The following is a 17,044-nucleotide window of genomic DNA, read 5'->3' on the forward strand; positions in this document are numbered from 1 at the left end:
ACAATTAAAAACTGAACGCGGCTGCTCAATGTAGCGTGCTGAACGACAGTCGCATCACAGATCAGATTTCATTTATCCAGTGAGGAGAGTGAGTCGAGCTGACTGACAAGAGTGGGGTGAGACAGACAAGACGATCGCGGATGATTTAGTTTCGATACGAAATGCAAAAGTGCCTGTTTGGCAATATTTTGGATTTTGAAAAGCCGATTAACTTTTGCCATTTATCTGATTTTGGAAGTTTTTTTAAATATTCGTTTCTTATTTAATTGGTTCCACAGTGTTTGCTGATATTTACTTTATTTAAACTTTGTGTCATTTATTTATTTTATTTGACATTTAAGGTGTATGCCGTGCCTCCAAGCTTTCTCGTTTTGCTAATAAACTTTCTACGTTTCTTATTTATTTGGTTATATATTATACATTTTTACTTGTTTCCAGTTTTGTACATTTAAACTTTATGCAATTATTTGTTATTTTATATTAGGCATAGCCTGCCCTATGGAATGGTGTATTTTTTATTTGTTTTGTTAATAAAAGTTATACGTTTTATATATACACTAAAGTGAGTTTGATGTTGTATTTTGTTGTTGCATTCAAGCAATTGACGCCGAACTGCCGCTAATTCTAAAGTGAAAGTAAAATGCGCACGGTGCTTTTAAAAGCGAAGGAAAGCGAGGAAAAGAGGGACCACCCCCGCCCCCGTGGTGATAACGGTATTACCGGTGTTGTCCCACGTCGATTAACTGGTGGGAAAATTTCCTCACCGTCACAACCCTAGCCTGTACATGTGCCTTCTTGAGCAGGGGGATCTTGCGGCGCTGCAGGATTTCAGTTCATGGCGGCGTAGTGTGTGTGTTACCAATGGTTTGCTTGGTGACTGTGGTCCCAACTGCATTATGATCATTAACAAGCTCCTCCCGTGTAGTTCTGGGCTGATCCCTCACCTTTCTCATGATCATCCTTACCCCATGAGGCAAGATCTTTCATGGAGCTCCAGACCCAGGCCGATTGATGGTTGTTTTGTATTTCTTCCATTTCCAAATAATCGCACCTACAGTTGTCTCCTTCTCACCAAGCTTCTTGCTGATGGTCTTGTAGCCCATTCCAGCCTTGTGCAGATCTACAATCTTGTCTCTGACATCCTTTGACAGCTCTTTGGTCTTGCCCATGGTGGTGGGAGAGGGTGGAATGGAAAATACAGATTGTGTGGACAGGTGTTTTATACACCTAACGAGCTGACATAAGGAGGAACTTCTTAAAGTGGTATATATCTGTGTTCCACATGGGCACATAACCAATCTGTGGGAGCCAGAATTCTTGCTGGTTGGTAGGGGATCAAATACTTATTTCACTCACTGAAATGCAAATCAATCTCTAACCTTTATATAATGTGTTTTTTTTCTGGATTTTTTTGGTTGGTATTCGGTCTCTATCCATTAAAATAAACCTACCATAAAAACGGGCAAACTTACAAAATCACCAGGGGATCAAATATATATATATATATACACACACACACACACACACACACACACACACACACACACACACACACACATTTCGAGATAGGCGTTATCGCACTGATAGAAGTGCTCACTTTCGCGCACGCTACACTTCTTCAGTTCTCATATACAGCGCGCGATCAGTTCTCAGTGCTCAAATATACACACAGCAGTCCAAAAGTCTATCGTGTAGAGTATCTCACGTAAATACAGTCGGTTATGGATTAAGTGAACATAAACAGGTGGGTGAAAACTGAACATGTGTCAGTATTACATGCATGAGATAGGCGTTATCGCACTGATAGAAGTGCTCACTTTCGCGCACGCTACACTTCTTCAGTTCTCATATACAGCGCGCGATCAGTTCTCAGTGCTCAAATATACACACAGCAGTCCAAAAGTCTATCGTGTAGAGTATCTCACGTAAATACAGTCGGTTATGGATTAAGTGAACATAAACAGGTGGGTGAAAACTGAACATGTGTCAGTATTACATGCATGCCTTCTGTCTTAAAGGGACAGTATTCCTAATTAAGTACCTATCGGTGTCATTAATGCTAACCAAAAAAATATGTTAAATAAATATGTTAAGTAATATGTTAAGTTATCCTTATCTCTTTCGTATTTGTCTTATTCTGCTTCTTTTTCAAAAATTATAAATTATATATTATATATATTATATATGAACAACTATAATTTTTATAAGTTGCTCCCTTTTCACTACTGTTAAAGGGATAGTTCACCCAAAAATGACAATTGTCATAATTTATTCAAGTTTTTCCATATTCAATCCTTGATTCAAATTTCTCATAAGCTTAATTAATTTGGTCTAAAGAGAGAAGAATTAATGACTATTTTTGTTTGAAGACTACATATAAAATAGCTACCAAAATAAATGTTGGTAACTACAGTTTGACAAAGTAATGACTAAAAGTTGACAAAAATGCAATGACTTTTCGTCGACTAAAACTAGACTAAAACTATGAAAGACTCAAATGACTAAAATGTGACTAAGACTATTAAGCATTTTCGTCTCAAGATAAAGACTAAGACTAAATCAAAAATGGCTGTCAAAATTAACACTGCACATCACGATTCGATTATGACTCAGATTTTTTTTTTCTCACTGTCTGACTATTATAGCAGAGTATCTGGAATGACCCATAATGAATTTACTTCCAAGATTTTATTAATGAAACAAAATGGAAGTGATTTGGCAAGTCAACAACAAGGTTACAAAGAACCAATGGGAAATGAAACATGTGCCTGTAGCAGCATACTTGTAGTAAATTAATTACAGACTTAAGCATATTCTGTAATATGGTTTCTCATATTTGTTGTGTTTCCACAATATTTTAGTTTGGCTTGTCTACTTGCATATAGTGTGCCTCTTGTCCAGGGTCTTTCCCCTCCAGCCAGAAGCCAAAGTGCTTCCATACCCTAGCTTTTAACGCAGACGGTGCCAGTCTGATTTCACACGCCACCATCATGCATCTGTTAAACCTTTACTGCACGCGTCTGCAGCACGTTACGGCTGTGACGCGGCCATCGGAGCTGATCGCAGCCACTCTAGTCAATGCTTGTGTTCACACCATCCGCGCCGCAGCACGTTTCTGAAGCACCGCCTGCAACTGCACAAAACACTTTCACTACGAGAGAAAGTGGCAGCCGCGCAGCGATTCCACCGCTTGCCACGTCCCGTGTGAAAGGGCCTTAACACTGTGAGTTGGCAACGGTGTGAGTTCAGGACCTGGACGACTTGCCATAATTGATGGAACCATGAATTCTGCGCTCAAACCATGAATTTTCATCAGAAAATCCTGAAGGAGAATGTCCAGCCATCAGTTTGTGACCTCAAGCTCAAGCGCACTTGGGTTATGTAGCAGGACAATGATCCCAAACACACCAGCAACTCCACCTCTGAATGGCTCAAGAAAAACTAAATTGAGGTTTTGGAGTGGCCAAGTCAAAGTCCGGACTTAAAGCCAATTGAGATGCTGTGGCATGACCTTAAACAGTCCATTCATGCTCGAAAACCCTCCAATGTGGCTGAATTAAAACAATTCTGCAAAGAAGAGTGGGCCAAAATTCCTCCACAGCGATGTGAAAGACTCATTGCCAGTTATCGCAAACGCTTGATTGCAGTTGTTGCTGCAAAGGGTGGCAATTACTTTTTCACGTAGTGCCAGACAGGTTTGGACAGCTTTTTTCCCCTTAGTAAATGAAATCATTATTTCAAAACTGCATTTTGTATTTACTCTGGTTATCTTTGTGTAATATTAAAATTTGCTTGATGATCTGAATCATTCACGTGTGACAAATATGCAAAAAACTTTTTTTTTTTAAAACAGGAAGGGGGCAAAAACGTTTTCACACCACTGTATATACATACATGCATACATATACAGTGGGGGAAAAAAGTATTTAGTCAGCCACCAATTGTGCAAGTTCTCCCACTTAAAAAGATGAGAGAGGCCTGTAATTTTCATCATAGGTATACCTCAACTATGAGAGACAAAATGAGAAAAAAAAATCCAGAAAATCACATTGTAGGATTTTTAAAGAATTTATTTGCAAATTATGGTGGAAAATAAGTTTCATCTCAATACTTTGTTATATACCCTTTGTTGGCAATGACAGAGGTCAAACGTTTTCTGTAAGTCTTCACAAGGTTTTCACACACTGTTGCTGGTATTTTGGCCCATTCCTCCATGCAGATCTCCTCTAGAGCAGTAATGTTTTGGGGCTGTCGCTGGGCAACACGGATTTTCAACTCCCTCCAAAGATTTTCTAGGGGGTTGAGATCTGGAGACTGGCTAGGCCACAACAGGACCTTGAAATGCTTCTTACGAAGCCACTCATTCGTTGCCCGGGCGGTGTGTTTGGGATCATTGCCATGCTGAAAGACCCAGCCACGTTTCATCTTCAATGCCCTTGCTAATGGAAGGAGGTTTTCACTCAAAATCTCACGATACATGGCCCCATTAATTCTTTCGTTTACACGGATCAGTCGTCCTGGTCCCTTTGCAGAAAAACAGCCCCAAAGCATGATGTTTCCACCCCCATGCTTCACAGTAGGTATGGTGTTCTTTGGATGCAACTCAGCATTCTTTCTCCTCCAAACACGACAAGTTGAGTTTTTACCAAAAAGTTATATTTTGGTTTCATCTGACCATATGACATTCTCCCAATCCTCTTCTGGATCATCCAAATGCTCTCTAGCAAACTTCAGACAGGCCTGGACATGTACTGGCTTAAGCAGGGGGACACGTCTGGCACTGCAGGATTTGAGTCCCTGGCAGCGCAGTGTGTTACTGATGGTAGCCTTTGTTACTTTGGTCCCAGCTCTCTGCAGGTCATTCACTAGGTCCCCCCGTGTGGTTCTGGGATTTTTGCTCACAGTTCTTGTGATAATTTTGACCCCACGGGGTGAGATCTTGCATGGAGCCCCAGATCGAGGGAGATTATCAGTGATCTTGTATGTCTTCCATTTTCTAATAATTGCTCCCACAGTTGATTTCTTCACACCAAGCTGCTAACCTATTGCAGATTCAGTCTTCCCAGCCTGGTGCAGGTCTACAATTTTGTTTCTGGTGTCCTTTGACAGCTCTTTGGTCTTGGCCATAGTGGAGTTTGGAGTGTGACTGTTTGAGGTTGTGGACAGGTGTCTTTTACAAGCAACTCCACCTCTGAATGGCTCAAGAAAAACTAAATTGAGGTTTTGGAGTGGCCAAGTCAAAGTCCGGACTTAAAGCCAATTGAGATGCTGTGGCATGACCTTAAACAGTCCATTCATGCTCGAAAACCCTCCAATGTGGCTGAATTAAAACAATTCTGCAAAGAAGAGTGGGCCAAAATTCCTCCACAGCGATGTGAAAGACTCATTGCCAGTTATCGCAAACGCTTGATTGCAGTTGTTGCTGCAAAGGGTGGCAATTACTTTTTCACGTAGTGCCAGACAGGTTTGGACAGCTTTTTTCCCCTTAGTAAATGAAATCATTATTTCAAAACTGCATTTTGTATTTACTCTGGTTATCTTTGTGTAATATTAAAATTTGCTTGATGATCTGAATCATTCACGTGTGACAAATATGCAAAAAACTTTTTTTTTTTAAAACAGGAAGGGGGCAAAAACGTTTTCACACCACTGTATATACATACATGCATACATATACAGTGGGGGAAAAAAGTATTTAGTCAGCCACCAATTGTATGATCATGGACCTCAACTAGAGTGACCATCAGGTTCTTGGTCACCACACCAACCAAAGCCCTTCTCCATCAGTTGCTCAGTTTGGACAGGAGGCCAGCTCTAGGAAGAGTCCTGGTTGTTTCAAACATCTTCCATTAAGGGTAACAGAGACTACATGCTTCTGTGACCCTTCAGTGAAGCATAATTTTTTCGTGTGTGTATGACTATTTTTGCCAATATTTATGACAAAGTTCATTCTGGACTCTGCTTTTACTTCTTGCAATAACCAAACATCAGCAGAAATTAAAATAAGAGTATAATCAAGTGTCTTCTCTAGATATTGTATATTTTTAATGGAAAGTCTATATTGAAATCCTGCCAGCATACATAATCAAAGAGTCTTTGCTCCCCTCCTGCTGGCAGGTTAGTCAACCGAAGTGATCTGCTATATGCAATCTAACTAGGGTTGGGAATCGAAAATCGATTCCGATTCCGATTCCAGAATTGGATACTTAAAGTCATGAATCGGATACTTGTTGTCAAATTAAAATTTCGATTCCGCTTATCGATTCCTATGCGCTTTTTTCTTCATCTGTGAGGACCGGACCTAGCGATCTGCCAGGACCTTGCTCGCTAATCTAAGTGCTCCAAAGTTTGGCTACATTTGCGATCAGAAGCCAAAAATCTATAATATCTGTGATAGCTAAACATGTTGCAAGAGAGGTGTCACCACCAACATGACAAAGCACTTTAATTTAATAGAAAGTTAAAAATCGCGAACATGATTCAAACACCAACGTGATTCTATTCTAAAATACAATGATTCGTCTGTTTCATTCCATAACCTTTGAAGTGTGCGATCAATGTTGTGATCACTTGGATTGTCCGTGCAGAGTACGATCACATCAGTGTGATTTGAACATTTAAATTTGCGTTCGCGCTGACATTGACCTAAAGAGAGCAGCTGTCTGTCATGAATGAAACAGCGTCACAGTCTTTTCAGCCACACTGTATCATTATTTCTGTGTTACAAACATTGTAATCACAGAAGTACTGTGATAAAATTTTATAGTTCAGATATAAACTGTGTACACAATGTGTATGGTAGTGTTTAAAATAGAGTAAATCACCTTTTGAAAGTAATTTGACACTTCAAATGAAGATTTGTCGATTACATTGTTCTGCCAGTAGGTGGCGAAAAGGGGCTGTTAAAATAAATTTGTCTTTGAATCATACAAGAGATTAGTTCAAGAACGCAGATTTATCCAGTAATGAAACAAGTACATCTTGAGTCATTTAATCATTAATTCATAAATTACATGTGATTTCGTTTAGTTGTCTAATGTTTTTTCTTTAGAATCAGGAGAGAACCACAACTTCCATTGGGGGGAAAAAAAATCTATTTATCCAGAATCATGCAGTTCTATTTTGCACACAACCAGCTCTAAAAGAGTCCAGTTTTTATGTAGCCTGTTGATTTTTGTTCATGGTATTCAGCTCCAATAAATGGTTTGCAAAAAAGAGACACAAGATAAATGTTTCATATCATTATTTAATCACATTGGAATCGAAACTGGGAATCGAAAAGAATCGGAATCGATCAAATTTAAACGATACCCAACCCTAAATCTAACTTTCAAGTGAGCAGTCATTCCAGAAAATGCAAGCTAGCGGTTGGAAGCCTCTGTGTACACACACACACACACAGAGCTATCTAAACTTTCTGAATTTTTTCAATAAAAAAAAAAAAAAACCTTTCTTGTTTTTGCATGCTTTCATGTGCCTTTGATTCTAATACTGTTGTTGCAAATGAGGATGCCCCCAAAAAGAGGTTTTGTCAGATTTCGCTCACTTCTGTGTATAAATTTGTCCTGAAAATATAGATAATTAGGTACACACAGTTCAGTTAAGACACAAAAATTTAAATTCTTTTATCATCTTTTAAGATTTCAAGCACTGTATCAAAGAAATTATTGATGCTGATGTGACCAGTATGTTGAACACCTCTGGACTCTGGACTTAGCCACTATTTCAGGCAAGTTATTTCAAGCTTCAAGAACTTTATGATACTCACATCAAAATGTCAAATGCTGTCAGTACAGCAAAAAATAGTCACTGCCTTAAAACTTGGTACAGGTGTCATTCTGACGAATATCAGCTTGTCACTGACAGATGGCTTAGGACCAGCGAAGTATCTTCCCAACTCACGGATTAGAAAAGGACAGATTTCAAGAAATAATGAAAACAACACAACAGAACCTAAGCAGTGTGCATGTGTGCAACTCTTACACACCAGTCTAATTACCCATGACAGGTTTAGGCTGATGGTTTCTCAGTCCCAGGACAGCCAGGCACTGGCAGTGAGAGAAGAGAGCTGTCTAATGAGACCGCAGAGCTCTGAAAGTCCACTCAGCGTCTTTGAGAACTCCACAGAGAACAGTAACCACACAGACACTGAGGATCCAGCATTGGGTTCTCTCTTAATAATCTATACAATTCAGCATCATTTGCATGGCTTCCTGACATCACGATGATGCTTCTGGTTGAGTGGAACTGCTGCATTAGTCGGTCTGTCACATGACGACTAACCTCAGGACTGAGATTATGGGTGACAGCTCACCCATAAACATCTATCTTGCTCCTGAGAGAACTTGTTTTCTTCAAGCAGGAACAGACTGTTGTGGAATAATGTTAGCATGTCCATACAATGAGTCATCAAAATGTGCTCTGTCAGTTGAGGGCATGGAGGAGAAGAGAATATGTATGTGGCTGAAGGTGTCTTGGTGGTAGTTAAGGAAATAAATTTCTTCTCTGTGAGGTTTTTATTGTCCCACATTGAATGCAGCCCCATTCAAATGCAAATCTATGTTGGGCAGAACAAGAGAGACATCTGTCTAGAGGAAACGAGTGTAAAAGGAAATGACAAGTGCCTCGAGGAGAGAACCGAAATCTTCTGAGATGAGAAAAGTCTCTGACTTGTCAAAGCAATGTAAATGGAAGCACGGCGAGCTTTTAGCTAAAATCTCAGATTAGTTTTTTACTCTTGAGAAAAATTAACAATAAAATAGTGGACTGTTTCAGTGAAAATTATTTATGCACTGACACATTTTTGCTGAGTAATAAACAGCAAAACAACATCACAAACAAAACTGACAAACAACTACTCAGAAACGCAAACTGTGGTTGTGAGAGGTTGTCCCAAGCAGGAAGTGTTGGGTTTCAGTATTAGCAACCCATACTTTTATGACTGAGCTTATTAAAATATGCAATAATACCAGATTCAATTTTCAAAAAAACTCCATTATGGTCAACCTAAGCTGCATGACTTCCGCAAGGTGCTGGTATTGGAACAACCCCTTGCAAGAAGGCATCATAGGAATGAGGGGTATTGTTAGAGGCAAATGCCAGATAATAAGAATTATGCCAGCCCTAAACCTAACCCTAAAATCTTGGTTGAAAGGGATTTTTTTCCAAGACCAAAAGGATGTTGAACAGGAACATGTCCCACTTGGCAAAATCACCTACAGGAAAACAAAGACTTCCTGAAAAAAAAAAAACTAGTTATTAATCTGCATCAATACAGTACAGTAGATGTATTCACTGTAATGAATGCATGTTGATGAAATGATGAATTTCATGCAAAGGGATATATTTGTGATTGTGTAAGGTCTCTGTTTACAGCAGCCAATATATACAATATTGCATATATTACAATACAGCAGTCAGAGATTAAGAACAGCAGCCCAATGAGAGAATAAATCATTCTAGGCCTAATTCTAGAAGTTAACTGAAACCAAGACTAAATATGGTCAATTACATTCTTCACAATTTTTGCTTTTATCATTTAAATGTTCAGTGAGGTCTTCCTGAAAGTGGAGAAACATACCCACAGGAAACATTCTGAGCCTGGCATGAGCCAGTGAGTGTTCCAGAGTTCACTCCACTCTCCAGGTGCCCTTCTGTCCTTGTGCTTTAATAGACCACTGTCGGCCACAATTAACTTTTTCTCTTTCCTTCCCATAGATACAAGCTCACTGTCCCTATCTGACCTTATCCACACTTGCAGTGAACATACATTAGCTCTCTTTAACTCTAACTTACTGTGCATGCACAAACCCAGCATGTAAGTGACATACGTGTGTGTGAGCTAGAGTTAGTTATCCTGTTCCTCCCACAGCTGATAGTGATACTGACCACTTCATCACTTCAAAGTACAAGAATTGACAGAGGAGTGTGGAAAAGACACAATTTCCTTCTGCACTAGTACATGCTGTTAAAGTTCCTTGTTGCTTGTCCAGTATTGTAATGCATTCTCTTAAAGAAAAATTTAAATTCTGTCATAATTTACTCACATTCATATTGTTGTAAACCTGTATTATGTTCTTTCTTCTGTGGAACATAAACAAATATTTTCTGAAAGTCAGTGTTCAAGACATTGAACACTGGACCCACTGACAGATTTTTTTTCCCCCCAAAATATCTTCCTCTGTGTTCCACAGAAGAAAGGTGATAAGAAGCAACTATGAAAGGACATGAGGGTGAGTAAACGATGATCGGATTTTCCCTTTTTGGGTGAACTATGCCTAACAGTGATATACACAGCTAAGAGGCCTTTAGCAAACAGGTTAAACGGAACTACTAGGCTAAATATTTTAGAGTGCTATATTAACCAATTAGCATCCAGCACCAGAATAATCCACTTTATAAGTGCATGTACACTACCTTTCAGATGTGCAATTTTTTTTGAATATTTTTTTAAAGTCTCTTACTCTCACCAAGGCTCCATTTATTTTATTCAAAAATACAGTAAACCAGTATAATTCTGAAATATTAAAATGTAAAAATTATTTTCTATTTTAATTTATTTTAAAATGTAATTTACTCTTGTGACAGCAGAGCTGAATTTTCAGCATCTATTACTTCAGTCTTCCGTGTCACATGATTCTTCAGAAATCATTCTAATATGCTGATTTGGTGCTAATAAAAATAATTTTTTTCTTATCAATGCTGAAAACACTAGTAGAAACTGTGATACATCTTTGATGAATAGAAAGTTTGAAAGAATAAAATGTTCGAAAGAATATTTACTTAAAAATATAAATCTTTTGTAGCATTATAAATGTATTTACTGTCACTTTTGAAACAATTTATTGCATCTTTGCACAATAAAAGTATTCATTTATAAAAACAAAAACAAATAATGAATCAAATAAATACTACTGCCCCAAACTTTTGAACAGTAGAGTTTAGGGGTGTAAATCGGATGGTTCATCACGATACGATACGATATCGATTCTCATACCCAGCGATACGATTTTGCCGATACCTCAAAAAATTATATGATACGATTACGATTCGAATCGATACAGGAGTATATCGATCAATATATCAATATTATGATATTATATACCAATTTTAAACAACCATCTACATTTTTAACAACTCACAAATGCAACCAAATTATATAACATGAACATTTATCTGAAATTTTCACATCCTCTACCTCAATTGGGACATTCACAAAAAAAAAATAGGCCTACACTTTTAAATAATAAATGAAAATAAACAATTGGAAAAACAATTCTGGCTGCTACTATGTGCAATGTGCTACAGTGCTAAAAATATTTTCTACAGATCACCAAATTACAAGCAATAGCAGAAAATAAATACAAAAGACATAAGTTCAATAAACAGTGCTTTTCAGGTTTTTCAGCTCAGTCTAAAATCAATTTTCAGATACGCTTCAGAAATGTAATAATCAAATGTAAAATAAGTGCATAGTCTTCAATGTATAAATTAAATAAAGATTAATAATTTTGATGTTACAAAGGTTATTTAGTCAGGAGCAGTGAGCACTTGTATTTTTCTTTGACAGCATTAGATTTATTATTAGTTTGCTTTCACTTTAAGAACGAAAGCACGGATTTAAAGGGGTCATATGATGCTTTTTTAAAGATCATTATTTTGTGTATTTGGTGTAACAGAATATGTTGACATGCTTTAATGTTCAAAACACACATTATTTTTCAAATACTGTACATTATTGTAGGTCCTCTATGCCCCGCCTCTCTCAAACACTTCGTTTTCTACAAAGTCCCTCCTTCCGACAAGCGCAGTCTGCTCTGATTGGCCAGCTGACCCAGTGCATTGTGATAGGCCGAACAGCGCAAGCACTCGTTCGGAGCACTCAAAACTCCGCATTTGAACAGTCAATAGCAAATACTTAAACTAATAACAAAACAGTAGCTGATTCAGAAGTGCCAGATTGTCATAGCAAAGTCAGAATTACCTCCTCTCCTAGGTTCACGAAACGGTTGTCCATACAGGATGTTAACCTGAGGACAATGGCTTTCTCCATGAAGATTGATTTTGCAGGCTTTTGTCCTTGCAATTAGGCCTAAACTGTGGAATCGCCCATAAAGAATATCTCTTTGGTTTTGAGACTTTAGTCTTTGCAACTTCAGGGATCTTATCTATGCTATCAGCTTGTAACACTCCAAAGAGAAAGGAAAACTTGAAATCGCATCATATGACCCCTTTAACTACTGATACACATGCCATGTTTACATTAGACATATGCCTAACCTACTGCGTTTACTAGGATACTCGCCAAAACGCGCATTTTAAAGTAATTTTGTCTATTTATTCATCCATGCACAAAAAAGCGGAAGAGAGCTCAATTTAGTATTTGCGCGGTGTAGACGCCGCTGGCTGTGTGTGTGCGCAGAAAACTTCTCACACAGCACTCGACTGTTCCGCAAACAATCCAGAGCGTCTTTTATGCTCACCTTGTGCTTTCGGGCAGTCCTTATATCAAGTCCTGATACGGCGGTAATGCTTAGACGGACATTATGTGAAAAAGTGGACAGTGCCAAAATAAAGGCCTATTTATACTACAGATATCGATATTTTATGATATGCATCATATCGTCAGACATCGTATCGATCCATATCGATGAACTGTTACACCCGTAATAGTGTATATAATATTTATATAAAGAGGAAAGTGTACCAGATACCAAGCTGCTGATCTTTGACAGGCTTTCGCTTTCTATCATTTCTTTTACTTGAGGATATTATAACAGTGATAACATACACTAGTATTTAAGAGGCTTTATCAGCCTGTTGAGCTGGAAAAGTGCACCACTATGTTTGATTGAGAGGGTGAGAGAGTGACAATGCAAGATAGGGAGAGTAAGACAAAAGACAGTAAGGTCTCGTGCAAACTAAAAGCCTCAAGCTTGTTTATAGCCTGTGCCTAGTCTGCTTAATGGGAAAAGGGGAAGCGCGCTGCATTCTGCTGTGTCCTAACTGTTTTATTTGAGTGATAATGCTTTGTATTACACTGATTCACTCAATTTCATGATCCAAAACACCTTTCCAAAAGATTATAATGACCATCATAATGTGATGCAAATCGAACAATAACAGCACTTTTCCATCCAAAAGCAATCAAAACATGTAATTTGAAACCAATTCCATAATCCAGCCATTATAACAGCTCTCATCATACTTGGGGGAGTCTCAAAACATCAGATTGGAGACAGACTCACTCAGACGCTTTCATTTTATCAGTCAAAAGGAGCAAGCGTGATATGGATCTTTACGGTGCGTAAAATGGATTATGCTGAAAGCAGTTTATTTACATTTTATAGCATTTAAAACTGACTTGAGCAACTGGCTTAAAACAAAAAACTTATCTTAAAAAAAACTTATCACCCTTAGGAAATTGATTTATATACACCACCATTCAAAAGTTATGTGGTCAGTTGTTTTTGAAAGAAAGAAATATTTTTAATCAGCAAGGATGCGTTAAAATTGATGAACAGTAGGAATATTGCAGTCAAAAGAATACCGTTATTTTACATTGTAATAATATTTCACAATATTATCCATTTTACTATATTTTTGATCAATCAATGCAGCCTTGATGACCATAAGAGACTTCTTTCAAAAACATTTAAAAAAAACCTTACTGACTCCTAACCTTTAAATGGCAGAGTACAAAATAAGTTTGTTTTCTAAATATATCTACATAACCAAAAGCATCCACAGAAACTATATTAACACTATATACAGAAACACGGTCAGCAAGCTGGACACAGTAAAACATTAAATAAGAGATGATTAAGGATATGCTGTAGGTAATTCCAATGCCAATATTAGCTCACCGATGTCATCCTCATGGTACATGACTGAGTGGTAGGGCACATTCTGGTCTTTGAGGTATCTCTCTGAGGGTTCTACGTAGTATGTGCCCTGACGGCTCTTAATGAAACCCTCAAATTTCCCATCCACAATAGAGCCATGGGTCAGAGTGCCCTTCTCACCTGCAAAAAACAAACCAAAGATTAAAGACCAGCAAAGGCAACTGTAAAGTCAGTCAGGGCACAGAAACAGCTCTCTCTATGCTGGCAGAGAGAGGGAATGTCGTGAAATATGACAGAAGGAGAATGTATAAAGAGAAGCTTCCTTATTATGATCCAGTCATTCATCTCCAATAACATAAACACACACACACACACACAGTGCACACCACGCAACCAAGCTTGACCTTTAGAATGGTAATGAGCTCAGCAATCCGGCTACTGTCTCTGACAATCAAAGCAGACCTGTTCTTCATCTACAGATTTTACTTCATCTAGTGCTGTATACCACAACAGTATGCAGATGGACATCAACATTTAGGAAACACTTTTAACCAAAGTGAGTAACAAATAAGGAGACAAAAAAATTACTAGTCCTAAGGAGGCATTCATTGTCTGAAAAGTTGCAAAAATACCATCCAGAACCAAGAACTAAAATGAGATTGTACACCAACAAACAAACAAATAATTGTTTGAAATTCCTTTCGTTACTGCATTAACCCAATAACGCCCAGATGTAACTACACTTATTATTTTCAAACATACTATCTGTGTCTATTTCACAATATTTATAGGTGTATTATTCAGGTAAAGATGCTATAAGCCATCTCACAATATACATCTATAAAAAGAAATAAATTGTTAAATTGTGTAGAGAATTTGAATAAAAAATATAAATAAATAAATGATCAAACTATATACAGATTTACTATACAGTTTTTAAATGCATTAAGAGTCAAGTGCTCAGCAAAGACGTGATTTTACAAATTTTTTTTAAGGTTTTGAGGGGCTGGTGTAATTATTTTACCATTGGGGAACAATGAAACTGAACTACATCATAATTTGAAGTGCAGTACAGAAAAACAGGAGTGGAGCTTCCTAGACCGACAGCATATCCTGGAACATTCTGGTTCAATTTCAAAACAGATTGCCAAGGTCCACATGTGCGTACATGAACCATAAAATAACAAAGCATGGAACCAACAGAACAGACCAAGAAAAGGAACTGATGTCTATAATAACGTAGACATCTTAAGCCAAAATATCAAGTCATCGTTTTCACTCGTTTGAAATTCTAGACCACTTGAGGCAAGAAGAGGTAAGAGACTCTTTTAATGTTTGGTGTTTGGATTTTACAAGCACCACTAGTGCTTCAAAAGAAAACATACTGAAATAAAACCGTTAACTGGGATTTACCAGGAGCTGTCTGCTATCACGGTTAAAAGGCTATGGGAAAGTTTGGGTGTGTGTTTTGGCGGTTTCTCAGGCACAGAGGAAGAACCTGCAATCCGGTTTCTATTTTTTTCCAGAAAGGAACAAGCTCTGAAAGCTCTTGAACTTTTCATCCCAAAAACTGATAACAACAGAAAGAAGATTCACTCTCACACCCTGTAACATTAAACTACTGCTCTCCTCCATCCCTCCCTGACCTTCGGCTCTCTCGTTCACAGAATAAAACAACAGAAAAGCTGATGAGGTGAAGCATGAAGACATGCAAGAACATAAAACAAACAACAGCCAAGATATATATTAGCAGGGCTCGACAGTGCGACCATTTCAGTCGCATTTGCGACTGCACAATATACTTTATTTAATTTCTCTACTGTTTAAATATACCAAACATTTAATTTCTTATGAAGTCAATAGTAATAAACAAACTGAATTTGTGTAGCAGTACTCTGGTGGCTAATGAGAAGGACTTGTCTAGAGATGAAATCCACTTCAGAGTAAAAAAAAAAAAAAAAGAGAGCAGAAAAGGGAAATGCTAATGAAAGAACGGCTGTTAATGTAATCGCCATTCATTCCACAGAGAATTTGCACCATCCCGGCCTACTTCAAACTCTTATAATATTAGAGGTTACAAGATTAAACACAGAGCGATGTTTATCCTTTAGAGAGTACAAAGAGTGCTAATGGATAACAAAGGGGGAGAGAGGCAGTGAGAGGAAGGCTGAGAAAAAGTAAAATGAAAGTAAAATGGTAAAATATGAACATTTGTACATTTAAGGGCTTTTTTATTTCAAACATTTCTGAAAAAGAGTGTCCAAATTGTAGAAGAGCTGGAAACGAAAAGTCAAAATGTCCTTAAATGTAGTCAATATTTCATCATGTCAAATGTATGTCACATTTTACTCCAACTGAAATGGCATACAGTCAATGAAAAGTTAAATAATAATAATAATAATAATAGTAGTAATAATAATAATAATAATAAAGGTTTTACTTTCTATCAAAAACTTTTGAACAGCAGTATATGTAAAAAATAGAGCCTGACCGATATATCGTTTTGCCGATTTTATCGGCCGATATGAGCCTGTCGCTGATATATTAGTATCGGCGAATATGCCGCAGATATTAAATTTTTTTTCAGAACATATAACACATAAAATGTTTGAAATGGTGTAATTACGTAGTTTGTCCAGCAGAGCACGCTCCATTGTTTGCTACTGGCGCCCTGGATGAAATGCTTTAAAGCTTAAGTCTATGGAAAACCATTAAAACTTTGAACGGCCATATCTCCGTAACGGTGCGGTGCGAATCCGCACCAAATTCGGGGGATCCCTTCAGTTCAAGGAACCCTCTCGAAAGCGAATCGAGTGTACGTCTAGAAGCCCACATTCGAATGAGACCACCCCCGCGTCGATAGCCCCCAGGGTTTGGGAGTTACGGTGGTTAAAAAAGTTGAATGGAACTGAATTGAATTAAAGTTGAATAAACTTCAACTTTACTGTTCAGTGCACAGATGTCAGACTCATTTTGGATAATAAAGTTTATTGTTAAATTGTTAAAAGCCCTGCCTCCATTACGTATCTTTGTCATGTCATTATAAGTGTTTGATCACCACATTTGAGTGATCATTGCAAAAAAATTGTTTATGTACATACAGTGGTGTGAAAAAGTGTTGGCCCCCTTCCTGATTTCTTTTTTTTTTTCATGTTTGTCACACTTTAATGTTTCAGATCATCAAACAAATTTAAATATTA

The 17,044-nt window shown here is 37.7% G+C and overlaps 1 protein-coding gene across 2 annotated transcripts in view; it reads right to left on the reverse strand.

Moving 5' to 3' along the window:
* adam10a (ADAM metallopeptidase domain 10a) overlaps positions 1-17,044 on the reverse strand; it is a 43,396-nt gene that overhangs the window by 19,835 nt on the left and 6,517 nt on the right. For both annotated transcript variants that reach the window (XM_016273190.1, XM_016273189.1), the window contains exon 2: positions 13,866-14,024. In XM_016273190.1, coding sequence (XP_016128676.1) covers positions 13,866-14,024 — 159 coding nt within the window. The remainder of the gene's footprint in view (positions 1-13,865; positions 14,025-17,044) is intronic.

The sequence above is a fragment of the Sinocyclocheilus grahami genome, unplaced genomic scaffold (assembly GCF_001515645.1).
Source record: "Sinocyclocheilus grahami isolate Dianchi unplaced genomic scaffold, SAMN03320097.WGS_v1.1 scaffold76.1, whole genome shotgun sequence".
Taxonomy (NCBI): domain Eukaryota; kingdom Metazoa; phylum Chordata; class Actinopteri; order Cypriniformes; family Cyprinidae; genus Sinocyclocheilus; species Sinocyclocheilus grahami.